This window comes from Phacochoerus africanus, chromosome 3, assembly GCF_016906955.1.
Source record: "Phacochoerus africanus isolate WHEZ1 chromosome 3, ROS_Pafr_v1, whole genome shotgun sequence".
Taxonomy (NCBI): Eukaryota; Metazoa; Chordata; class Mammalia; order Artiodactyla; family Suidae; genus Phacochoerus; species Phacochoerus africanus.
The window spans coordinates 48,368,358-48,394,342 of record NC_062546.1 but is presented as its reverse complement, the minus strand read 5'-3'; the positions used below and the strand labels follow the sequence as shown (position 1 = coordinate 48,394,342).

General features: G+C 40.4%; 1 protein-coding gene across 1 annotated transcript in view; it reads left to right on the top strand.

The window, feature by feature from the left end:
• Positions 1–25,574, top strand: part of LOC125121889 (putative ankyrin repeat domain-containing protein 20A2) — a 65,481-nt gene extending 39,907 nt beyond the window's left edge. Inside the window, exons 17-23 of the mRNA XM_047770200.1 lie at positions 8,885–9,039; positions 13,503–13,536; positions 14,606–14,747; positions 18,425–18,626; positions 21,047–21,230; positions 23,225–23,314; positions 24,552–25,574. Of these exons, the coding sequence (XP_047626156.1) occupies positions 8,885–9,039; positions 13,503–13,536; positions 14,606–14,747; positions 18,425–18,626; positions 21,047–21,230; positions 23,225–23,314; positions 24,552–25,574 (1,830 nt within the window). The remainder of the gene's footprint in view (positions 1–8,884; positions 9,040–13,502; positions 13,537–14,605; positions 14,748–18,424; positions 18,627–21,046; positions 21,231–23,224; positions 23,315–24,551) is intronic.
• The last annotated feature ends 411 nt before the right edge of the window (positions 25,575–25,985 follow it).

Here is a 25,985-nt window from a genome sequence, read left to right as displayed (position 1 = left end):
GCACTTTGCTAGTGCAAAATCATTGGAAACATAGCATTCCTTCCTTTTGAAATCTTAACTGCATGTTTTGTTAAACCTACATGCCTCTTTCTTCTTCGGGATCTATAATGAAAGCACACTTCTCTCGGGCTCCTGTCCTAACTCCCCGCACCCAAGAGAGAACACCAAAACCTAACACACTCATTGCCAGAGCCAAGCAGCCGAATTCCACTTGGTACTAACTCTGCATAAATGAATACCTAGCTTTCGTATTTATAGCTAATTGATACACGTCCATTTTGCCTTTTAGCTTCTCCAGAAAAACATCCTCACTCGAAGGTAATGCTTTTAGACTTTTAGCTTGAAATAAGAACTACAGATTTTATCATGTGTATGTTATTTTTTAATCAACTCTAATCCAAACCCATTCAGCCTCCAGTTGGAGTGAAAAATGTTGTTCGTAAAAAAACAGTTGGAACAAAGGATTTGCAAACGTCCAGATCAGGTAAATTTTGCAATACAAATGTAACTCTGAAAAGTAGGACACTAAAATAGTTGAAATGCTCACAGTCTTCTTACTCATGATTCTGTTACTATTTTTTTTAATTTAATGGGAGGATTTGACGTATATAAGGTAGATGTTATTGTTGGTATCTAAGCTCTGAAAAGTAGTTCCAAGCATAAGAAACATAGATTTTGTTGTCTATTTATTTATGCAGTTTTTGGTTCCTGTTATTAAATAGAGACAAACAGCAGCATGCCATTATGTGGAATGCTGGTTGAAGTGGATTCTCTTTAAATGTTTTTAAATGTTTTTATTGTAGTTGACGTACAGTGTTCTGTCAAGTACAGCAAAAGGACCCAGCCATACACACATAGGCATTCTCCTTCACATACCATCGTCTGTCATGTTCTATGACACATGACTGCATGTAGTTCCCTGTGCTGTCCAGGAGGACCCCATGGCCTATCCATTCTAAAGGCAGTCATGTGCATGTACGAACCCAAACTCCCAGTCCCTCCCACTCCCTCACCCTCAACACGGGAAGATGTGAAACAGGAAAACTGCAAAATAAATAGGAATAACTTCAAGCCATTCCTGTAGATAATTCCCCTTCTCAGTTGTTACCATTCATAAAATATTAAGCAGAGCCTTGTTCTCCAAGGACCCAGGATTTATGCCTTTGTTCATTTATAATGATTGCTCCTATGCAGGGCCCCGATCGTCTTAGATCCTAAGTATTTCTGGAAACATCTCCTCAGTTGAAGCCTGGACCAGCTTTTTTGCTTATTAAAGCCTTCAGACTCATGTCCCTCCATTTATTTGTATGCCTTTCAAATGCATCCCTCCCACCACACTAAGAGTGATCTGTCTCAAGGGTATGTAGGACCGTGAACCACTCTAGAAAGCATAGGAATGTCCAGGCATCTTAAAATTACATATGAGGCATTCATAATCTGACTTTGGCCTGACTCTCTATCTCGAGGCTCTTCTGGCTGTCCTTTGCTCCAGTCATCTGAACAGCTCCTGAGGCCCTGTTTTACCCAACTCTATGCTTCTCTTCCTGCCTCAGAACAGCCTTGCCTTCCCTCTCTCTTTCCTGCCCTCTGTTCCTTTGAATCTGACTGACCTCACTGCTGGCTGACCTCACTGCTGACTGACCTCAGGCATTATCTCTAGAAAGCCATCCCTGACACCTTTTATCTACATTCTTCTTCTTCTTCTTCTTTTTATGCCCACACTCATGAAATGTGAAAGTTCTGGGGCTGCAGATCAAACCTGCTCCACAGCAGTGACTATGTTGTGTCCTTAACCACTAGGCCACCAGGGAACTCCTTTAAATGCTTCTGAAACTTCAGTGCCTAGTACTGAGCAGAAACTCAGTAGACAATTATTGAGTAAAAGAAATAAAGACTGTTTATACAAAGATTACTTAAAAAAAACTTGTCCTGGAGTTCCCACTATGGTCCAATGGGTTAACCATCCAGCTGCAGCGGTTTGGATGTCTTTGGAGCTGTGTGTTCAATTCTTGGCCCTCAGTGGGTTAAAGGATCTGGGCTTGCTGGATAGGCAGGTCTCAGCTGTGGCTCAGATTTGATCCCTGGCCCAGGAATTTCGACACACTGTGGGAATAGCCAAAAAACAAAACAAAGCAAAAACAACAATGACAACCAAGAAGAGCTTGCCCTCTGCAGTCTAGAAGAAAAGATAATAGATATCTAAAGAAATGATTTGCACTTGAGGAGGAAAAATTGACTGCAGAAATCAATAAAATACTATGGTAGCTCCAGGGGAAGAGATACCTATTTATCTGGGAAAAGATAGCCATAATCAAGGAGGCCTTCACAAAGCAGGCTGAGTCTGAAAACATGAAAAGAAATTTGTCAGAGCAGTAGGGGAACACATTTCAGAATAAAGAACTGATAACAGCATAGAAGTAACACCAGTTTGGAAAACCATGGATAATTTTGCAGCTGAAGCTTCATGTGTTGTTAAAAATGTGCACTTATCTTTGCTGTACAGTAGAAATTTGCACAGCATTGTAAATCAACTGTAACAGAAAAAATAAAAACCTTTAAAAAATGATTTCATGGAGTTCCCGGCTTGGCACAGCACAAATGAACCCGACTAGGAACCATGAGGTTGCGGGTTTGATCCTAGGCCTCGCTCAGTGGGTTAAGGATCCAGCATTTTTGTGAGCTGTGGTGTAGGTCGTAGATGCAGCAGAACCAATCTGATGTTGCTGTGGCCGTGGCATAGGCTGGCAGCAACAGCTCTGATTAGACCTCTAGCCTGGGAATCTCCATATGCTGTGGGTGTGGCAAAAGAGAAAAAAAAAAAAAGATTTCACTTGAAACATTAAAAAGGTACAATTATGAGGCAAACAATAGAGTATATTGTAACTTTGTTTGCTCTCTGTTTTTTTGTTTGGTTGTTTGTTTTTTGCTTTTTAGGGCCATGCCCACCCACGGTATATGGAAGTTCCCAGACTAGAGTCAAATCGGAGCTACTGCTGCTTCCACAGCCACATAGGATCAGAGCCATGTGTACAGCCTACACCACAGGTCATGGCAACACTGGATCCCCAACCCACTGAGAAAAGCCAGGAATTGAACACACATCCTCATGGATCCTAATTGGATTTGTTTCTGATGGGCCATGACGGGAACTCCTGTCCTGATTTTTATGTTTTTGTTCACCGAAGCTTGGTGGATGAATTTGCAAGTGAGTCTTTGGGGTGTTTGTCTTTGACCTGGTGCCATCTGTATTTCCCAAATGGCTTGTTGAAGTTGTAGATAGAAGTATTTCTTAAAGAAGAAATATGTGGCTAAGTTTTAAGCTTAATTTAAACTGTCAGTTGATAAAATGTTGGTTTTCTTAATCTATTGTGATAAAGATTCATTTATCTAACTGTTCTAAGTAGTTAATTTTAACTAAACATTTAGATTTGTCAGCAGAACAAGACTTAGAAATGAAGTCAGAGGAAAAGCAAGAAAGGCTTCCTGGAGATGAAAATAACCACCCACAGGTGTGTAAGACTGTAGATTTAAATATCTGGTTTAATTCTGTTTTCAGTGCTTTAATAACATAGTTCAGGTGAAATTACCTTTCCAACCAGCCGTTTAGAGTCAATAGACAAAAATTTAGTATTTGGGTTTTATAGCATTTCTTCAGCCATAAACCTTAAAAAAATATTGTTAGAGTCTAGGAGTTCCTGTCATGTAATGAATCCAACTAGGAACCATGAGGTTGCAGGTTCAATTCCTGGCCTTGCTCAGTGGGTTGAGGATACGGTGTTGTCGTGAGCTGTGGTGTAGGTTGCAGACACAGCTCGGATCCCGTGTTGCTGTGGCTGTGGCGTAGGCTGGCAGCTATGGCTCCGATTCGACCACTAGCCTGAGAACCTTCATATGCCATGGGAGCGGCCCAAGAAATGGCAAAAAGACCAAAAAAAAAAAAAAGAAAAGAAAAAATATATATATAGTTACAGACTATAATAATCTGTAATGAAACTCTATCCTTGGTATTGAGGCAACAAAATCTGCTCAATATTGTTTGCTTCTTCTGTTATTGTTTTTTTTTCTCTTTTCGCCATTTCTTGGGCTGCTCCCACGGCATATGGCAAGTTCCCAGGCTAGGGGTCTAATCGGGGCCGGAGCCACAGCAACGAGGGATCCGAGCCACGTCTGCGACCTACACCACAGCTCATGGCAATGCCAGATCGTTAACCCACTGAGCAAGGGCAGGGATCAAACCCTCAACCTCGTGGTTCCTAGTCGGATTTTTTAACCACTGTGCCACGACAGGAACTCCCCTCCTTCTTCCCTTTTTATAACATCCTCCCATGATAAAGAAAGTGATACCTGGCGTTCCCATCGTGGCGCAGTGGTTAATGAATCCGACTAGGAACGGTGAGGTTGTGGGTTCAATCCCTGGCCTTGCTCAGTGGGTTAAGGATCTGGCATTGCCGTGAGCTGTGGTGTAGGTTGAAGATGCGGCTTGGATCCTGCATTGCTGTGGCTGTGGCGTAGCCCCTCGGCTACAGCTCCGGTTTGACCCCTAGCCTGGGAACTTCCTTATGCCGCAGGAGCAGCCCAAGAAAAATGGCAAAAAGACAAAAAAAAAAAAAGAAGGTGATACCCAATATCAAATCATATGATGAAGCTGTTGAAATTATGACCAATATAATAATGATGGCTACTGAGTTAGAATCCTTTAAGGAGTCATCAGCCCAGTGGTTCAGAATTGACAGTTTTCAACTGCCAGTCACAAATGCCATGATTAAAGATTCATGTTGTCTTGTGAGCTCTCTGTGATTGACTTCAGAATCTACTTCATTCAGAGAATGGGGTCATACAGTCAACCTGATTGCCTATTAAGAGAATCAAACCTTCCAGGATTGGATTTTTCTTACTAGGGCATAAACAGTAGGTTTCTAATGAATGTCATTTTAGGATGGAAAAATCAGTAACTACTATCCAAGTTATTTTAGCCACTCTCGCTAGTGAATATTAGAAGGTAATATAACTGGCTGCAATTTGATATATATATATATATATCTCAATGTATAGCAATTTGTAGTATAAGATTTACACTAAAATTTAGGAATTTGATCCTCTTTCTTTTTTTTTTTTTTTTGTTGTTGTTGTTGATATTTCTTGGGCCACTCCCGCGGCATATGGAGGTTCCCAGGCTAGGGGTCGAATCGGAGCTGTAGCCACCGGCCTACGCCAGAGCCACAGCAACTCGGGATCCGAGCCGCATCTGCAACCTACACCACAGCTCACGGCAACGCCAGATCATTAACCCACTGAGCAAGGGCAGGGACCGAACCTGCAACCTCATGGTTCCTAGTCTGATTCGTTAACCACTGCGCCACGATGGGAACTCCTGTTCCTCTTTCTGATTAAGGTTCATTGATTTTGGCTACTACTAATTTGAAGTTAGCCTATTCTCCGGTTATTAGTCCTTAATAAAAAATGCTCACATGCACTGTGAGTGTTTTTTAAAGTGTAATTTTAAAATGTGGCTTTATAACATTAAAAATCCTCTCCTAATTCATTTTTGTGAGATTTAACACATAAGATTTGTTCAATTCAAACAGACAATGATAAAATGAGGTTTGTGAGTTCAGGTTTTTCTCCTATTGTAGGCTAAGGCAAGTTACTTTTCTCTTCTTAGTTGTATGCTCTAGTGATTTGATAGTAACTAAACCTAGAGTAAGAAATTTATGCTTCAAATCTTTTCTAATTTTTCTTTATCCATACCTGATTATTTATGGGTAAAGTTATTTTCAAACATGTACCTTGACAGAAAAGATATCTGAAAATCAAATCAAGCCAAGTACCTTGCATGTTTGCATCTGCAAAATAGCCCTCAAGAACCAGAAGTGAATAAGGAATGTGATAGAGGGGAACTCTCTGTATATTCAGGACTTACTTGTATGCAAAACTATGAGGAAATGTGGTTCAAGCAAGGCAAATTAGAGTAGAAGGGTCATTTCAAACCCATCACAGATGAGTTAAAGCAATTTGTGAAAAATACAAAATTCTTCTTTGTCCTGAGGAAGAGCCACCCGATGCTAACTCTAAAGTAGGAGCAGACTTACAGGAAATACCTTCTGGTCTGACAAACAGGACACTGGATGATGAGGGGGGAAAATACTGGAGTATCTATCTCTTTAGTATTCTAGGCCTTTTCAGAACAGAAATAGCCCAGTCTCAAAAATGTTTTCCATCATATTCACACGCATGGCTTGCTTGTCATCTTCAAAGCTTTACTGGAATGAAAATAAATTAGACATTGAAAGGGATAAGCCAGGCACTGCACAAGTTTTTAACAGAAATGAGGAGATTTTGTATAAAATTTAAAAAAGGAAGGAACTCCGTAGTTTTATTTGAAGTCAAAGAAGACCAAAAATTTGATGTGCACATGTTACCAAACAGGAATCAAACTACCACTTGCTGGAAACCAGACATCAGATACCTACCTCCGTCTAGTGATGGCAAAAGCCCTTTGGATTTGTAGCTTGCTCCCTCCACTGAGATGAAACGCATGATTCAAATAAAAAGTCACACTATTTCAGTTGTTGTAGATAGTCCTAAGAAAATCCAACCTATACAAGCCTGGTTCCAGGAGCCCTTACACACAGATCATTGCAGTGCTAATCACTATAAAAGCATGGAAGCTGCATTAGAAAATGGTTGTTCTTCGCCAAATAGTACCAGAACATCCAAAGTATATCTAAATGAAGAATTACAGCAAGATAATGCAAAGGTTTAAGCATGAGATAGGCATGTTGCACCTAGGGATCCCGGCTCTGGAACAAGAGAAAATTCATCTTCAGAAAGATGTAGAGCTTCATTTGTTATGGCTTTGGTTCTTGCCTTAATCAGTTATCTGATCCATTCTGATTTTCCACTTACGAAGATTTCCATATAAACTGGGGTCATCTAAATATGTAATTGGGTGGAAATAGGTATTTCTGCCATCTAAATAACAGGAGTTCATGAAAGTATTTTCTTGGGTTTTATTGCTCAATCAACCCAAGTGTCTCTCTGTCAGTCTTTCAAGTGGGCTGGGAAACTAACTTAGCTACCTTGTGGCCTTGTGAGCCAGAATAGGCACAAAGGGAGTTACTTAAGAAATATATTAAGCTGGAGGGTTGTTTTCCATTTAAAATCTATTGGCTTAAACCTAAATTGCATTCCCACAGAATGAGAAGGAAGCCATGATTGAGAGAAGGGGCTGAAACCCATGTTTCCACTAATCTGTTTATTGAGCTTTCCTGTGTGCAATCTTACCTGCTTTACTCAGTCCCTAGCCTAGGCACTTCGAATTCCAACATGGCCTTTTCAAGATGTTTTTAATAACAAACGCATGGACTCATACATATTCTTTAATTACCACTTCCAGCTGTTTCTGTTGAGTCAGGCCTTTCATGTTGTTTCATGAAATGTGGAAAATTTGACATGTATGATTTTGTCGTATAGGTAGTGTAAGCCCTCAGCAAAAAAAAAAAAAAAAAAAAAATCAGTATTTTATCTCCAAAGGAGACAACTGCGTTTTGAGGTGTGTTATTTTTTTTCTTCCAGTAATAGATTATTTGTTTATTTGCTTTATTTGTATAAGAGGTGCTTTCAGTTTTAAAGGTAGGCAAAATCTGGAGATATTCTGCTTTAAAGGAAAAAGGAGATAAGCCCCACCCCCCAATTGAGGAAGGCACTGAATTTCTTGGCCAAAAATCACACTTTTAACACACCTGGTTAATATGATGAGTTTATTTGGTAATTTATCAGATTCAGTGCTGTAGAATTGTATCATCTCTTTGTGTGTGTGTGTGTGTGTGTGTGTGTGTGTTTTGGTTTTTGTTTTTTCTTGGGCTGCTAGTGAGGCATGTGGAGGTTCCCAGGCTAGGGGTCTAATCGGAGCTGTAAACCACCAGCCTACGCCAGAGCCACAGCAATGTGGGATCTGAGCCCGCGCCTGCAAACTACACCACAGCTCACGGCAATGCCAGATCCTTGACCCACTGAGCAAGGCCAGGGATCGAACCCACAACTTCATGGTTCCTAGTCAGATTTGTTAACCACTGCACCACGATGGGAACTCCTGCATCATCTCTTTTGATGCCATAAAATGCTAGGGAATGCTCCATTAGGGCTCTTGGACAAATCATTTAACTTTCTTGGTTTTATTCCCATTATTGGTAAATAGTGAGGCTAGAGTAGATAATGATCTCTATATCATCCAGCCATAGGATTTTATGGTTATCGAATATGAAATTGGAAAGTATTACTCATTTTCCAGCATTCCATACAAACTAACAGCTTCTAAGTTTCACTCTTCCCTTGGTGTCTGGGTAAACATAGGTTCATGAATTTTAGTGAACATCATTATGTTTTTGATAGCCCCAGGACCCCCCCCCCCCAAAAAAAAAAAAAAACATTGTAAAAGGCCAGAAGAATATCTCCACAGGGAGAATATCTTTAGTGTGGAAAGGTTTCCTTTTTGTTACCAAAGAGTCACAGCCTCTAAATCTGGCTGGTGAAGAGAAAATCCAGGTTGTAAAGACAGAAGAGGATAAATACTGTGTCCTGGCCTTTTTATTGCTCTGTCTCTGCCAGACAGATGGGGAAACCTGGATGTGCATATGAAACATAACCAACATTAAGAAAGCTCTGTTTGAAATTTTGGGAATTCTGTTTCTTTTCCTCAAAGAGGAAGAAGCATAATTTACCAAAAGATCAATGACTTGTAATGATAAAATCAGTATAAATATATTTTTAGCCATTAAAACCAGAGCAAACTCTGAGTCAAATGATAAGATTAATGCAAACCAAGAAGGTCTTTATAGTGAATAAAGTAAGAACAGTCATCTTCAGTGCCAAACTTTCCCAAAAGGTTGAAGCAGAAAAGAAGGAGCACAGAAGCAGTGTGATGGAAGCGTCAGAGAGCAGACGTGATGCTGATGATGAGAGTGGGTTACTTCAACAGAGACAGAAGGGAAAGACTAATACCCAGCAGTTTCCTACTATGGGGAATGAAGATTCTGATAGGTAACCTATATCAATATGTAACAGTAGCAATTGTTATTTTCCTATCAAACCAATTCAAATTTGAGCTGATGTTCATAATTAATGAACTGTATATTTCCCTAAGACTATAGTTATTTTAAATACTCTCACTCTTGTCCTTTAGCCTTAATATTAGAGTTAATTGGTTCCCACTCCACCTTATCACAGGGTTAGAGTTTCCTGGATTTGCCTGGATGCTGGTCTGTACCATAGATTGTGTCATCTATTTCAATATGTTTTATTTTCAAGTTAGCGTCCGTCCACTTCAGCTTCACGACTCCTTTCAGCATTTCTTGGGAGGCAAGTCTAGTGGTGGTGAACTCCCTCCACTTTGGTTTGTCTGGGAAAGTCAATCTCTCCTTTATTTGTGAAAGACAACTTTTCTGGAATAGAGTGTTCTTGCTTGGCAATTTCTTTCTCTTAGCGCTTTGGGTATGTCATCCTCGTCCCTCGAAATTCTTTGAGAGAGTTATTGGGGGGTTCCCTTATAATTTACAAGCCTCTTTCTTCTTCCTGCTTTTAAGACTTCTTCATCTTTGAATTTTAACACTTTTATTATAATATCTCTTGGTGAACATTTCTTTCAGTTGAGTTTGTTTGGTGATGTATGAGCTTTAGCCCTTTGGCTGCCCAAATCTCTCCCCAGGTTTAGGAAGTCCTCAGCCATTTTTTTTTTTCCTTTAAATAAGCTTTCTGCCACCTTCTCCCTATCTTTTCATCTCCCTAGCTTCACCTTTCTCCCTATCTTAACTGCAGTAATTCATGCATTGCTTCTTCTGATGATACCTGGTCATTCACATGGGCTTCCTTGACACTTTTTCATGCTTTTGTTCCTTCTTCTCCTACAGATAATTTAAAAGTCCTATCTCTTAACTCATAGGTTCTTTCTTCTGCTTGATCCATTTTGCTATCAGTGCTTAGTGTATTTTTCCTTTCATTCATTGTATTCTTTAGCTCCAGAATTTCCATTTGGTCCTTTTTAAAAATATAACTTTATATGTATATGTAGTTATTATCCCCATCTCTTCTTAAATGTCTCTTGTTTGTGTATTATTTTCCTGATTTGGTTGGACTGTGATTAGTGGAAGATTATTGTGACCCTTTGATGTTATCATGTTTTCTTGATGTCATGTTCCTTGATGTTTTGCATTGCTCTCTTTGCCTTTGAATTCACAGTTTCCTCTTCCAGTCTTTAATGACTGCCCTCTCCAGTGTGTCTAAGCTTGTACACTTCATTGGTGTGTTAGTTCTCTGCTGGAAACCTGGATTTCCACAAAGGCTCTCTAAACTATGAGTGATTAGCTACAACAATGTTTCCAGGGGTTCTGTGGATATGGCTAAGTGTGGCTGGAGCCAATTCATGGGGCAGGCAGTGTCCACTGCTGGGATGGGGTCTGTTTGTCTGTTACTCAGGATGTGAGTATGCAGGACTCTTTGCAGGCCCCTTGGTGTCTGGTGCTGGATCCTGTAACTCCCACAAACCACTTTGGTCCATGGATTGATTCCACATTGGGGTTGGGGGAGGCACATGATGAGGCACCTCTTTTTCAGCCATGATGCTGCCTTCATCCCAGCATGTGGGTGTTTTAAAAGTAAATATTTCTTCCTCAAGATATTTCCTTGATTGCTTCTTTCCTGGCTCATGTGCCCTGCAATATATTTCTAAAAAATCATTTAAAGTAAGCATTGTTATATTTAAAACAAAGAACATATAGTACAAGTCTAAATATAGTCCCATGTCTAAGTGCCATTTCTTTGAGACACTGAACTCCAGCTTTTTTTTTTTTTTTTTTTTTTTTGCCATTTCTTGGGCTGCTCCAGCAGCATATGGAGGTTCCCAGGCTAGGGGTCGAATGGGAGCTGTAGCCACCCACCTACGCCAGAGCCATAGCAACACAGGATCCAAGCCGAGTCTGCGACCTACACCACAGCTCACAGCAATGCCGGATCCTTAACCCACTGAGCAAGGCCAGGGATCGAACCCGAAACCTCATGGTTCCTAGTCGGATTTGTTAACCACTGAGCCACGACGGGAACTCCTGAACTCCAGCTTTTTAGCGTAACATTTGTGGCTCTTCAGACGTTCTTGTCAGACTCATCTCTCTGCTTGCTTCCATGTAGTTTGTACTTTTCTTTCCAATTCCTTAGAAACACCTACATGTCATGTGCCTCATCGTCATGCTCCCATTCGCCACTCTGTGTAGAATGACTTTCTCCCATTTCTTTTCCCCATGACTTCCTGTTTTATTTTACCTCTTCTGTAAAAATTTCCTTATATTTACTTACAACTGTCATATGAGAACTACATATCACGTTGTATCATCACTATAAACTGTCTTTGAACCAAGAATTTGTATTTCCTTGTATACGGGTGGTACTTCACAACTGCTTTGTGAAGCAATCAGTGACTTAGAAGAATAAGAATTGGAATTTCATGACAACTGTTTTTAATTATGAGTAGAATTTTTACAAAACATTGGCTTCTTAATGGATCTCTTTTTCAAAGTAACTGTCCTGGCATGCCCATGAAAGAAGTATGGAAAAAGAAAATTGAAAAAAGGACATCAAAAGAAGTTGTGATTCCATCAATATTGGAGAAGGCTGATTCACTTACTACTGGTTTACTACACATGAAAAAGGACAGCAGCTTAAGTGAAAGAGATCAGGATGATGGCAGGTAAAATCTACAAATTCTTTATTTCTAGGTGAAAAAATAGTAGCAGTGAATACTTCTGGAAATAGATCAGCATAATATAGTATACAAGCCAAGCCAAGAAAATGCTCAGCTCTATCAGGTGAATGCTGCTGAAGAGCTGAGATGGGGATGAGTGCCTTTGATTGGAAGTAGTTTCAAGAAATAGGCCCCATAGCAGGTGCCCTGGAGTGAATAAGGGTAAACTCCTTAGAAAGTATTTACTGGCTGACAACTGAAGAGGAATGTGGAGTTCAAGGGAGTTTTCTTTCCTTTCCTATGTCAAGATGAGTGTTTTAGGGGTTTTCTTTGTTTGTTTGTTTAATGTTGGAAATGACCCAGGAGAGGACCTGTTTCTTCAGTTTAGTCATGTTTGCCTTTCTGGCATTGGAACGCTTATTGATTGTATTCCATTATCTTTACAATAGTGTAGTAACCTAATTGTCCATAATATTTCTATTCGTGAGGAGTTTATGTTAAGGGCTTGTTCACTGGATGTGAAGGGGAATCATCTTAAATAATTGAATATGCAAATGGTTACTGAGAAGTTATCATGCATGGGTATTAAAAAGATGTAATCACAACTATACAAACACATAGGACATAGTGAATAAGACTGAATCATTCTTGATAATTCTTGATATTACAGGGTCTTTAACAGGATGAACTCATGAATAGCTGTGGTTTTGTGAGGTACTTGACTCGGACTATATTAATTTTACTGTTTAGACTCCATGGAAAAGGGGAAGCCTTCTTTATGTACAATAGGAAAATAAACTATTGAACAGCCTCTCACAGATTATTACTTATGAATTATAAAGCTCTAAATGACCAAAGCCATGCTTCCTGTGCCAAACTGTCATTAACATGCACTGTGTGCTCAAGGAATGTATATGAAATGCATGAGTAAACAGCTGAATGGGTGACTAAATGCCTGTTGATGAATGTCTTTAGAAAAAGCAAGTCTTTGCTGAAAGTTGATTTCTCATATTGGCTAGGTCTGAAGTCTCTTTATTTTTTAAAAGGCATGCAAGATTCAGAAATTATTGACAATTATAGCTGGACATGGAACAATAATATGGATATATTTGCTATCATATTATTTAAATGTCTTAAAAATAAAGAGGACTTTCTCAGCATATTGTGACACACAAGTGTTGAAGATTCCCTGGGTTTGAATTCTGGGTCTGGTACTGAACAGCTGTCTGGGTTTGAGCCAGTTGCTTAGCCTTTCTGTGCTTCATTTTCTCTCTGTGTAAAGCACCTAATGCATTGCCTAACTTCCAGAATTGTTGTGAGGATTAAATGCCATTTAGACGTGTAAAGTGCTTAGAATAATAACCAACAGTTGTGTAGTAAGTCCTTAAAAAGCCAATACCATGCTATTTTGAAAAGGGTTTCTTTCATGTAAGGACTTAAGTGATACTTTCTGAATAGTTGTAGTGCCATGAAAGCTCTTCTTTACTGCAAATGACAACAAAAACCCCTGATAGATTTCTTCCTGTCAAATAACGCAAGTAACCTTATTAATGCTTTTCCTTTTCCTTTGCTCATTTGCTCTAACTTTAATGCTTTTGTTAATATTATTATTGGTGGGTTTTCTTGATCCTTTAATATGATTCTATGTATTGAAGCATCCCTTTTATAGAATCTCAATTGCCAATGCAAAGAATTTATATAAAAACAAGGAATTTAGTTATTTTTGTATGTTAAGTATTTGATGTTTGCTGAAATGAATGGTTTGTTTTTTCAGGCATGCAAAGAAAATACCTAATGAAAAGAACAAGGTATTGTAAAAACTTCATTATAAAAAATATCCTGTAGTAAAAAATACTTTAAAATAGGTATAGTGGAGGGAGTTCCTCTGTGGTACAGTGGCTTAAGAATCTGTCACTGATGCAGCTGTGATATAGGTCACAACTTTGGCTCAGATTTGATCCCTGGCCTGGGAACTTCCAGGTGTTTGTGCAGCTAGAGAGAGAAGGAAGGAAGGAAGGAAGGAAGGAAGGAGGAAGGAAAGAAAGAGAGAGAGAGAGAGAGAGAGAGAGAAGAGAGAAAGAAAGAAAGAAAGAAAAGAAAGAAAAGAAAAAGAAAGAAAGAAAGAAAGAAAGAAAGAAAGAAAGAAAGAAAGAAAGAAAGAAAGAAAGAAAGAGAAAGAGAGAGAAAGAGAGAAAGAAAGATCAAATGAATGAACAAGAAAGAAAGAAAAGGGGGAAAAGGTACAGTGGAAAAGTAGAGGAGTTCCTTTTGTTGCAGCAGGTTAAGGGCCCAGGTTTGTCACAACTGCACCTTGGGTTGCTGCTGTGGCATGGGTTTGATCCCTGGCCCAGGAACTTCCCTTCCCCATGCTGTGGGCAAGATTTAAAAAAAAAGAAAAGAAAAGAAAAAGAGAAATAGAAAATCTAGTTTTGTTGTAGTGACATTTGCTTTGAAAAAATAGTTTAGGAGTTCCCTTTGCAGCTCACTGGGTTTAAGCCCCAGTGCTGTCTCTGTGGGGATGCAGGTTCAATCCCTGGTCTCGCTCAATGGGTTCACATTCTGATGTTGCCACAAGCTGCAGCATAGGTTGTGGATGTGCCTGGGAACACACGTTGCAATGGCCATGGCATAGGCCTGCCAGCTGCAGCTCCCATTTGACCCCTAGCCAGGGATCTTCCACATACCCTGCTGTGGCTATGAAAAAAAAAAAGTTATAAAAACACATTAATAAATTTATCCTTTTCATAGCAATCATTTCTTTGAAGAAATATCTATGTTTTTGTTTCATAAAAGATGGATATTTATCAACTCTGTACACTTAGTATGTTCTCATAAATATTTGTTGGGCATTGTGAAAAAATGATTATTTATTTGTAGGTCCCAGGGCAAGTTAATTCTGTGGATGACCTTGATGACTTAACTCTGATACCTGAAACAGCTTCTGAGGATCGTGAGTTGCTTTCCTCCGAGTCTAAGACTTCTGTGTTGCTAATTGAACAACCTGGCCTGGAGTGTAAAGGTAGAACCGTTGTACAAACTGACAGCCTTTTTGTGTAGAGCGTTCTAATATACACACAACCTGTCCAGTACTGCACACGGAGCATGGACATGTTACTGTGCTGTTCAAGTGTGAGACAAAAGATTTCTATGAAAGTGTAATGAGTTATTACATGCTCTCAGCCAAAGGGCAGTAATAATTCCCACTCACTGTGTTTTTCTGTTGACTTGGCTTCTCACCTGTGCCTTCACCCAAGGTCAGTTGATCACTGGCCTCCGAGAATGCTGACGTAACCTCAGGACTTGCTGCCCTGCATTTCCCCCTCCTGGAACTTTGGTGTTCACGGTAACCACCGTTATTAGGTATTTTTTTTTAGAAAATTAGGTCTTGTCATGTTTGCTCCTTGCTTACAGTCCAGCTGCTGCTTCTCTTTGCTGTGTGGTTAAAGGCCACAATCAATCCTCTGGCTTCCTCTTGTACCCATTTTAGACCCTTCTTTCCACGTGAACTTTAGAATCAGCTTGTCTCTTTCTTTAAGAAAAATCTGCTAGTCTTCTGCAAATGAGTTCTGGATCATGTTGCATCTACCGATTTCTTTGGGGGAGAATTGACTTCTTAACAATAGTGAGTTTTCAAGCCTTGGAGAAAGACAATTTCTCCATTCCTGCAGATCTTCCTTGAATTTCTCCATAATATTTTGGAGTTTTCAGTGTATCGATGTCTCCATCTTTTATGTGGTTACCTGTATTTCTTCTTTTTCAGGGCAGTTGTAACTAGTATATTTTAAATTTTAATTTCTGAGGGTTTATTCTGATGATGGAAATACGGTTGGATTTGGTATACTGATTCTGTGTCTTCCAACCTTACCAAGCTCATTTAGTAGGTCTTGTGGATTTTTGGTCGATTCGCTCAGATTTTCGGTGTGACCAAAGGTTGGGAAGCTTCTTCATTCCTGAACTACTCTCTTACTAAAGACAGTTCATCTTCAAGACTTGCAGCCAGCCAGCACCTTCTCTGTCCAGCTAACCAGCCCATGAAGTTGTGCTGTGAGGGTAGCCACAGACAGCACAGACATTTATGGAAGTGTCTGTGTTTTGGGAGAACTTCACCAAAGCAAGCAGCCTGACCCACAAGGTGGAGTTCGCTAACTCCTATTAGGAAACCATGCTGCCTGCTGATTCGCAGCCAGTTTCACTTCTTCATTGCCCCTCCGATGCCTTCTGTTGCTTGACTTTGACCATGGCACTGGCTGGAACCTCTAGTATTGTGCTGAAGAGGAGCAGAAGAAGCTGTTCCTGTCTTAGTCCCTGTATTCCGGGAGGAGCATTCCGTTTCTCCTCATTAGATACAGTGTTGGCTGTGGGTTTAATCATAGGTCTCCATCATCTCGGAGAAGTTCCCTTGTATTCCTGGTGTGCTGGCAGGTTTTCTCAGGACGATGTGGAGTTTTGTCAAGAGCATCTTTTTATCTACCGACAGGATCGTTATGATGTTTCTTTTTAGTTTGTTAATATGGGCATTGACCTAAGTTGATTTTGAAAGAGCAAAACAGCCCTGCGTTCTGCATTCTTGGGATAGACCCCATTTGGATGAATTATCCCTTGAAGGTATTTTTGGCTTTAATTGGCTGATGTCCTGTTTAGAATTTTTACCCCCGTTTTCGTGACATAGCTTTCTTGGATACCGTTTACTGGTTCTGGTTTGAGGATAATGCTAATTTCACAGAATGAGTGGAGCACTGTGAGGTATCTTCCTTGTTTGAGGAGAATTTGTGTGGAATTGGTATTATTTCTCCCAAAAGCATTTGGTAGATTTCACCAGTGTAGCCATCTGGGCCTAGAATTTTCCTTTGTGGGAAGGTAAACTTTCCCTGGGGCTCTCGTTCCTTTTTCAGATAGAGGGCTATTTGGCTTACTTGTTCTTTCTGCATTGCGCTTTGGTAATTTTTCTCTTTCAAGGAACTTACCCATCTCATCTGAGTTGTCCAATTTGTTGCCCTAAGGTTTATGATATTACTCTGTCATCCTGTTAGTATGGGTAGACACTGTAGCAATATCACGTTACTCCTTTTGGAAACTGGTAATTTGTCCTTTCTCTCGTTGTTTCCTTACCGGCCTGGCTAGAGGTCTGTCCCTCGTAGGGATCCCCTGGAAACATTTGGTTTCACTGAGTTTTCCACATTGTGTTATTTGTCCTCTTTCTCATTGAGTTTTGCCTTTGATGTTTCTTTTTTCCTTTCTTGTGATTTCTTGGAGTTTAATGTGCTCTTTTGCTAGTTTCTTATGGAGCAAGCCAAGGTCACTGATTTGAGACCTTTCTTCTTTTCTGAAACAGACATCCAGTGCTATAAATTTCCCTGGATGTAAGCAGCATCCCATCGATTGTAGGATAACGTGTTTTCACTTTCAGTTCCATTCAAAATGCGTTCTAATTCCTCTTCTCATTGCTCCTTTGACTCAAGGGTTATTTAGATTCCAAATATTTGAGTGTTTTCCAGAGGTATTGTCATTCTTCATTTCCAGTTTCATTGCTTTGTCATCAGGGAACATACTCGGTATGACTTAGATCTTTTTGGCTTGCTCCTTTTATTAAGCTGTATTTTATGACCCAGAATATAGTCTTTTCTGGTAAGTGTTCTCTGGCTACTCGAGAAGAATATTGGTGTTCAGGTCTATCATATCCCTGCTGCTTTGCAGCCTGTCCATTCTGTCAGTTTATTGAGGGAGGGCTAGTGCCATCTCAGAATATAATTGTGTATTTGTTTTTCTGTGCAGTTCTCTCAATTTTTGCTTCATGGGTTTTATGAAAATTCAGTTATTTATTTTTTTAATTCATTTGTTTTTGGCCCTGCTGGTGGCATATGGGAGTTCCCAGGCCAGGGATCAAACCCACACATCCACAGCAACCAAAGTCACTACAGTGAGAACACGGGATCCTTAACCCACTGCACCACTGGGGAACTCCCTCTTCTCATGTTCTGACCTGTGCTCTCCGTCTGCTTTGGTTCCACCAGACTCTCAGTGTCATCACGTCAACTCAGGGAGCCTGGTGGCCTCCAGGTCAGCTCCTTCTGCCTGTGTTGGGGCCTGGACAGTCTCTCAAGGCAGTGAGCTGGGGTGTTGCTTCAGGCTAACCTCGTGTGTTTTCAGGGAACATTGTCCTTCCTTGCCTGAAGCCCTTGGTCTGGAAAAGCATCTGTTATGTATTCTGTTTGTGTTCCTTTTGCTTGTTTCAGGTAGGAAGGGAATCTTGCACATGTTCCTCTGTCTTGGCGAGAAGCAGATGGCAGGAGGACGTGGGCACAGGCTGTGCACTGTTTACCAGTGTTCTTCTTCCTTCTTTGCTCCGTGCTTCCAGCTCAGCCTTCATTTCTCAGTGTGGTCATTTCCTCCTTGGGGAATCTTCCCTGGACCCAGTCTACATCCAGTTACGTTATTGATCATGGACCTCTCTTGTCTTATCGTACCTCTCTGAGTCTTTCTTTGTTTGTCTCTCTCTTCCACTAGACTTGAAGCTGAACAAGAGCCAGGGGTCTTGTGTGTTTTATCTGCAGAGCTTATTCGCATGCTTCCACATTATAGATATCCAATATGTATTGTCTCATGTTATGGATGAGTGAATGTACAAAGCACCCCACCCTTTATCCACAAGAATTGCTCATGCGTTTTATTTCTGTTTTTCTTTTCTCCCGAATGCAGGTTCTGTTAGCTTAGGTGCAGTTCTTGCACACAAAAGACCGCTAGAACTTGAAAACAACCGAGGTGAACTCCTTAAAGCAAAAGTTAAAAACATGGAAAGTACGATCAGTGGCCTACAAAAGGAGCTATCAGAAACAAAAGAAGTGAAGTCCCAGTTAGAGCATCAAATGGCAGAGTGGCAAGGAGAGCTCTGCAGCTTGAGGTACTGAGCATCTTGGTTTTACTATTTAAAGACATTTGAACTGTTTTCATGATGTAGTTATAGAAGAGTTGTTTTATAAGTGCTATCTTACCTTCTAGGATTTTAGAGGGGGAAATCCTCATTAGTATTGTGGACTGTGATTTCCTGAAGATAAATCAGGAATTGCACATAATAACATAATGTGATTGCACATAATCATTTTCATGACCATACCAACATCCATCTTATAGATACCACATTCCTTAGTTAACAGATTGAATTTTGGTCATTTTTCTTTTTCTGTATTAATATTAATGATACAAGGAACATCTTTTCTATAAATTCTTTAATATTTTATGATTTGGATAAAGTCTAAGAACTTGAAAGAAAAGTCTACAATCCAGAATTCTGCTTTTTGTTTGCTTGTTTTTTCCTTTCCTGGTTGTACTCTTGGCAGATGTATGTTCTGGGGCCAGGGATCAAACTGGCAGTGACATGGAAACAAGCCAGGTCCTCCACCCCATGTGCCACAGTGGGGACTCCTCAATCCATTTTTCTGAATTTTTCTCAGAGAAGATTCTATTACTTTACATTCCCACTCACAGACATATGAAATGGCTCTTTTTCTCAAGACAGAAATTTTTAAAAATATTTTTCAGTTTTCTTCTTAGCACGTGTGGATAGAATAAAACGTAAAATGGAAAGTGATTATTGATTTGCTTATTCAACATCTTTCTCATATGTAGATAAAATTGCTTCTGTGGTCTATGCTGAAAGCGCATTTTTTTCTTTATTGTTTAATTAAAATGTATCCTGTCTTGTTGGGGGGAGGGCTGATTTTAAAATGATTTACTAAATAGTGTTTAACAGGATAAGTTGACAGTGTTGCAAAAGAAATAAATATAAAGTGCAGGGGAGGTAGTTCCTGCTGTAGCACAGCAGGATTATGATCTGGCATTGTCTCTGTGGTGGTGAGAGTGGTGATGTATGTCAGAGCTGCGGCTTAAATTTGATCCCTTGTCCAGCAACTTCTGTATGCTACAAGTGTGGCCAAAAACAGAAAAACAAAATTGTAGGACAATAGATATTAGACTCCTTCACCTGGTTTGATTCTAGTATTTTCCAGATAGATGTTCTGTAAAAGACATCTACAGATGATATTACGCACTGTAGATGTATAGACTTGTAGATGCAAAAATATCCACAGAGGTTATCTTGCACTCTAAATCATTTGGGGGTACATATAATAGTTCAGGAAGCTGCACTACCATTTCTAGTGAACTTATAAACTTATTTCTAAACAACAGCTTCCCCTTTTAATTAGTAACAAAATCATCCATTCTAATGGAGCGTCGTTATGACTGTGTGGGACATAAGTTTAGTTTTCACCTCTAATTTTCCTGAATAATTTCAAAATTTCTTTCCTACACAATTCACTAGTTACACTGGATTAAAACTTACTAAGTAGCAGAATGTTTTTCTTTCATTGGTATCTTTTGCGCGCGCGCGCGCGTGTGTGTGTGTGTGTGTGTGTGTGTGTGTGTGTGTCTTTTTAGGGCCACACTCACAGCATATGGAGGTTCCCAGGCTAGGGGTGGAATCAGAGCTGTAGCCGCCAGCCTACACCATAGCCATAGCAATGCCAGATCTGACTCGTGTCTGCAACCTACACCACAGCTCACAGCAGCACTGGGTCCTTAACCCACTGACTGAACCCAAGGATCAAACCTGCGTCCTCATGGATACCAGTCAGATTCATTTCTGCTGAGCCACCAAGGAACTCCCTCATTGCTTTCTTTTAAGTATTTATATCTCTGTGATATAAATACACAGAGGCTGATGTGACAAATTACAAATAGGAGACCTACCTGCTGTGTAGCACAGGGAATATATCCAATCACTTGTGATAGAACATGATGGAAGATAATATGAGAACAGACTGTACATATATGTATGACTGGGTTACTTTGCTGTAAGGAGAAATAGAACATTGTAAATCAACTAGAGTAAATTTAGGAGTTCCCACTGTGGTTCAGTGGAAACGCATCTGACTAGCATACATGAGGATGCAGTTTAAATCTGATCCCTGGCCTTGCTCAGTGGGTTAAGGATCCAGTGTGGCCATGAGCTGTGGTGTAGGTCGCAGACATGGCTCAGATCTGGTGTGGCTGTGGCTGTGGTGTAGACTGGTGGCTACAGCTCCGATTCCACCCCTAGCCTGGCAATCTCCATATGCTGCAGGTACAGCCCTAAAAACACAAAAAATAACAATACTAAAAAATAAATAATTTAAAAATTGAAGAAATGAGACCTAGAAATGCAAGAAAAGTTGGAGAACAGAGACATTTCCTTATAATAGTAAATCAACTACTGAAGAACCAGATCATAAAATGAACTTTTTTTAACAAAAGAAATTCTAAGGTAAGCATGTTTAACTACAGATCGTCCTTACAAAAAGAAGAAGAGCAAAGAAGAAAAACAGATATGTTATATGAAGACATTACAGAGCGATTAAGAGAAGAAGAGGAGGAACACAGGAAAGATGTTGAATTGAGAGACCAACTTGAACTCACTCTCAGAATACTAGAACTGGAAGTGCAGACTGTGAGAAATAGGCTGACCCAGGTAAGTTAATCTTTGGTGAAACTTTATATTTCAAACACTATTTCACCCATGTCATTTATCCTATCCCTTTGATTTAATATGTGTCATTTAGGTTTAAAACCAATAAAAGGTTTTCTCCTCTGAAATATGAACTATGATATTTACAGATTAAATTATTAACTTTGTGCAATTCTTGGCTTCTAATAGATGCTCTGTATGTATTTTATGAATGGAGGAATGCTAGGTAAAAGGAGCTAAATCATGAATATAATGATTGGCATTTTTGGTCCATTCAGCAAAGTGATATTCTCTGTTGTTGTTTTTTGTCTTTTGGGTTTTTTTTTTTGGTTTTGTTTTGTTTTGTTTTGTTTTTTTGCCACCCAGCAGCAAATAGAGTTCCCATGCAAACCCAAGCTGCACTTGCCAGGGACCAAACTTGTGTCCTGGCCCTGCAGAGATGCTGCCGATCCCACTGAGTCACAGTGGGAACTCCAACAAAGTAATACTCTTATTTCAAATCCATGGACTCATTTTGGCTTTTTGTTCATTCATTTGGCTCTGTTTGGGCCCTGCCTACAGCATTCTGGGTCAGGGATTGAACCTGCACAGCAGCTGTGACCTGAGGCACAGCAGCTGTGACCTGAGGCACAGCAGCTGTGACCTGAGGCACAGCAGCTGTGACCTGAGGCACAGCAGCTGTGACCTGAGGCACAGCAGCTGTGACCTGAGGCACAGCAGCTGTGACCTGAGGCACAGCAGCTGTGACCTGAGGCACAGCAGCTGTGACCTGAGGCACAGCAGCTGTGACCTGAGGCACAGCAGCTGTGACCTGAGCACAGCAGCTGTGACCTGAGGCACAGCAGCTGTGACCTGAGGCACAGCAGCTGTGACCTGAGGCACAGCAGCTGTGACCTGAGGCACAGCAGCTGTGACCTGAGGCACAGCAGCTGTGACCTGAGCACAGCAGCTGTGACCTGAGGCACAGCAGCTGTGACCCTGAGGCACAGCAGCTGTGACCTGAGGCACAGCAGCTGTGACCTGAGGCACAGCAGCTGTGACCTGAGGCACAGCAGCTGTGACCTGAGGCACAGCAGTGGCAACCCTGGATCTTTAACCTGCTGAGCCAACAGGGAACTCCAATTTTGAGGGTGTTTTATGTGAAAATACAGGCTAAATTAACATACAGTGCCTTTAGACTGTGATGGAACAAGTTATATGTTTTGTAGAGGAATTTTCTTTCTCCATACCTTACCTGCCTGTATTTTTGCTCTGTGATTAATTTAGCTATCATTTAAATTAAAAGATGAACTGTTCATTTGGAATAAATATCTTTGTGCTTAAAGGAAGGCCACTTCCATTCAACATATTCTTCCTTCAATTTCTTCTCTTAAGCTTCTGACTTCTTTTAGAAGGTATGAGACCAAAAACCTAGTGAAATGTGTCTGCAGGTTGTAGAAGACGTGTGTGTGTGTGTGTGTGTGTGTGTGTGTGTGTGTGTGTGTGTGTGTTTGTATATGTATATATTCTGAGGACCAACACTATGTATTCCAGATGCTAGAGAGGATTTTTAGAGCCTATGTAAGTACATCTGTGGGGGCAGGTGGCATTTCTGGCCCTTTGGGTAAAGTAACTTTTTTTGGTAACTTTTATGGCTGCACCCAAGGCACATGAAAGTTTCTGGGCCAGGGATTGAGTTTGCACTGCAACTGCAGCAGCACAAAATTCTTGAACTCAATGCCCCTGGCTGGGGATCAATGCTTGTACCTCCACAGTGACTTGAGCTGCTACTTGAGTCTGATTCGTAACCCACTGAGACATAGCGGGAACTCCTAAAGTAACCCTTTGAATTCAGATCCATTGTCTGCAGCAGTCATGTCGTGACATTTATGACCGCCTCATCCAAGGAGAGGCCTTTAATATTTTCCATAGGAATTGATGAACTCTCCATAATTGCAAACTACTAGTAGTCATAATAGATATTCTTGGTTTCGCCAGTGATTTTACTTCCTTGATAGATTAACCGGGACATCATCACTTCCACTGATGACAGGGAGGAAGCAGAGGGCCAGTTCAGAGACCCTATGTTGGATGTCATCCTTCTCCTTGTGAGAAACTTACCACTTTGCTCCATGTGGTATCCTATTTCAGTGCAAGGAACTTTTGAGAATAGTGATAGATATGCCACAGTATATGCTTAGTTATAATTTATGGAGAAGTATCTTATTTTTAGTAAAAGAGTTCAATCGAATGTCCCACCTATTTCCCACTGATTAATATTCTCACATTAATAAGAGGAAATAAAAGTTATTGCAGCAGCAAATACTCTCATGATTTTCTAAGAAGAGCTCTATGCATTTGACCTGATTTACCATTAGTGTATTCACCAAGAGTGAAACCTCAAGCTTATTTTGGGTTTCTATGTATCATACTCCAGAAGTACTTGTGGTTGGTTTCGTGTAAGCGGATTCATAGTAGAAACAGAAGACCTTGCTTATGTTTTTAATCTCTTCATCCTAGAAATGTCCTTTAGAGGGAATTGATTAGTACAGTGGCCAGCTTTGTCAGTTATCAGTAGGTGTAATTCTTTTAACTGACTGTAAAACATGTTAGGAAGTTTAAATTTTTTTTTTTTTGTCTTTTTGCTATTTCTTTGGGCCGCTCCCACGGCATAGGGAGGTTCCCAGGCTAGGGTCGAATCGGAGCTGTAGCCACTGGCCTATGCCAGAGCCACAGCAACGCAGGATCCGAGCCGCGTCTGCAACCTACACCACAGCTCACGGCAACGCCAGATCGTTAACCCACTGAGCAAGGGCAGGGACCGAACCCGCAACCTCATGGTTCCTAGTCGGATTCGTTAACCACTGCGCCACGACGGGAACTCCCAGGAAGTTTAAATATTTATGAACTATTCTCTGGAAGAAAACACCTTAGGAAATTTGGTCTGTTCAAAGCATGTACAGAGAAAAGGCTCTTTCTGTGGGGTGGCTCTACAAGTTAGATATCAGAAGCCATTCTTAAGTATAGTCAGATTTGTTCATCTTTTATTGTAAGCCTTCTGGGCTTTGTCTAATTCAGAGAAGGCTTCTCTAATCCTGAGCTGCTGCTTGCGGTTTCCTTTTTCCTTTCATGGAGTGATTGTCTTCCATTCAATTTTTGAACTTCAGGGGATTCCTGCTTGTGGAAAGTCTGAGAGATGTATCCAAGCTTTATTTCTGTCCAGTTGGGTTTCCACTCACTGCAGTCATCTCATTGAATAAACACATAGACTAGTGTTTTATTTCAGAGGAAAGCATGGGTCAGTTTATTGAGTACAGGCTAAAAATCTCCTTTGCTTTTACTTAGGTTTCTGATCGTCACGAAAAAGCAACGAATCTGTCGCATGAAAATCTCATGATGCAGGATGAAATTGCCACATTAAAACGAGAAATAGACACAATAAAAAATGAGAACCAGGAAAAGGAAAAGAAATATTTAGAGGACATTGACATTGTAAAACAAAAGAATGATGAGCTTCAAAAGACAATAAAACTTAATGAGGAAAAATTGACACAGACATACAGTGGACAGCTTCATGATCTGACAGCTGAGAATACAAGGCTGAAGTCTAAACTGAAGAAGGAAGAACAAAAGACAGAAAGCCTGGAAACAGATGTTGCATTATATTGTTCCAAGCTGACTACTGCCATGAATGACCATCAGCAAAGTCAGACATCAAAAAGAGACCTGGAACTCACCTTTCAGAGAGCAAGAGGTGAGTGGCTATGCTTACAGGACAAAATGAATTTGGAGATGTCTAACCTGAAAGATCACAATGAGCTACTTTTGCAGCAATTGTCTGAAACCCAACGTAAATTCAGTAGCCTAGACATTGAGATGCATCACACGAGAGATGCTCTCAGAGAAAAGTCTTTGGTGTTAGAACAGGTACAGAGAGAACTGAGCCAAGCACAGTGTCAGAAGAAGGAAAGTGAAGACCCGTGTCGACGTGAACAAGGCAAAGTGAGGAAATACATGGGCAAGCAGGAGTGCTTGGAGGAGAGATTAGCCCAACTAGAGAGTGAAAACCTGTTGCTGCGACAACAGCTGGATGATGTGAGAAACAAAATCGAGAGCAAAGAGAAGATGGTAATGGATAGCCAAGAACGGTTTCAGGATATCCTGAAGAACCTTCCAGACGAAAGGGAAGAGGAAAGTCTGATGCTGGAGGAAAGCCTGATGCTGGAGGAAAGCCTTAAGAAGTTAACCAATGAGCTTCATCTTCTCAAGGAGAGACTGTCTCCGGCTGAAAATGTGAAAACACAGAGAGCAGTAAGTATCCAGAAAGAGAAGGGATTCTCAGACTTGCTGAAGGGAAGTTCAGAGTAACATTTGTGGTGACCACAACGGAATCTAGTTGAATGTCAAAACTGATATCTATATGTCTGTATATCTATATGTATATGCATATGCTATCAATCAGCTTAAAAGCCTACCTTGTAATCAGCAAACAAAACTTAGACCTGAGAGGTGATTGGCATTGGGTAAAGACATTGTGTCACCTATGCAATTGTAAGAGATGATGGTATAAATTGTTCGTAGATATAGACGTTTGTTAACGATGTACTGTTACGGTGCTAAGATGATGATTTCTGTCTCTGTGTCACCACATTGTGAGATCATGATGGAGAAGATAAATGAAATGCTCATACCTCAAATGAGTATTTTGATATTAAGATTCGCTTGTGTGGATGACCTTGCCAGCCCATCAAGATTTCCCAGAGGGACTCATGTATGAGT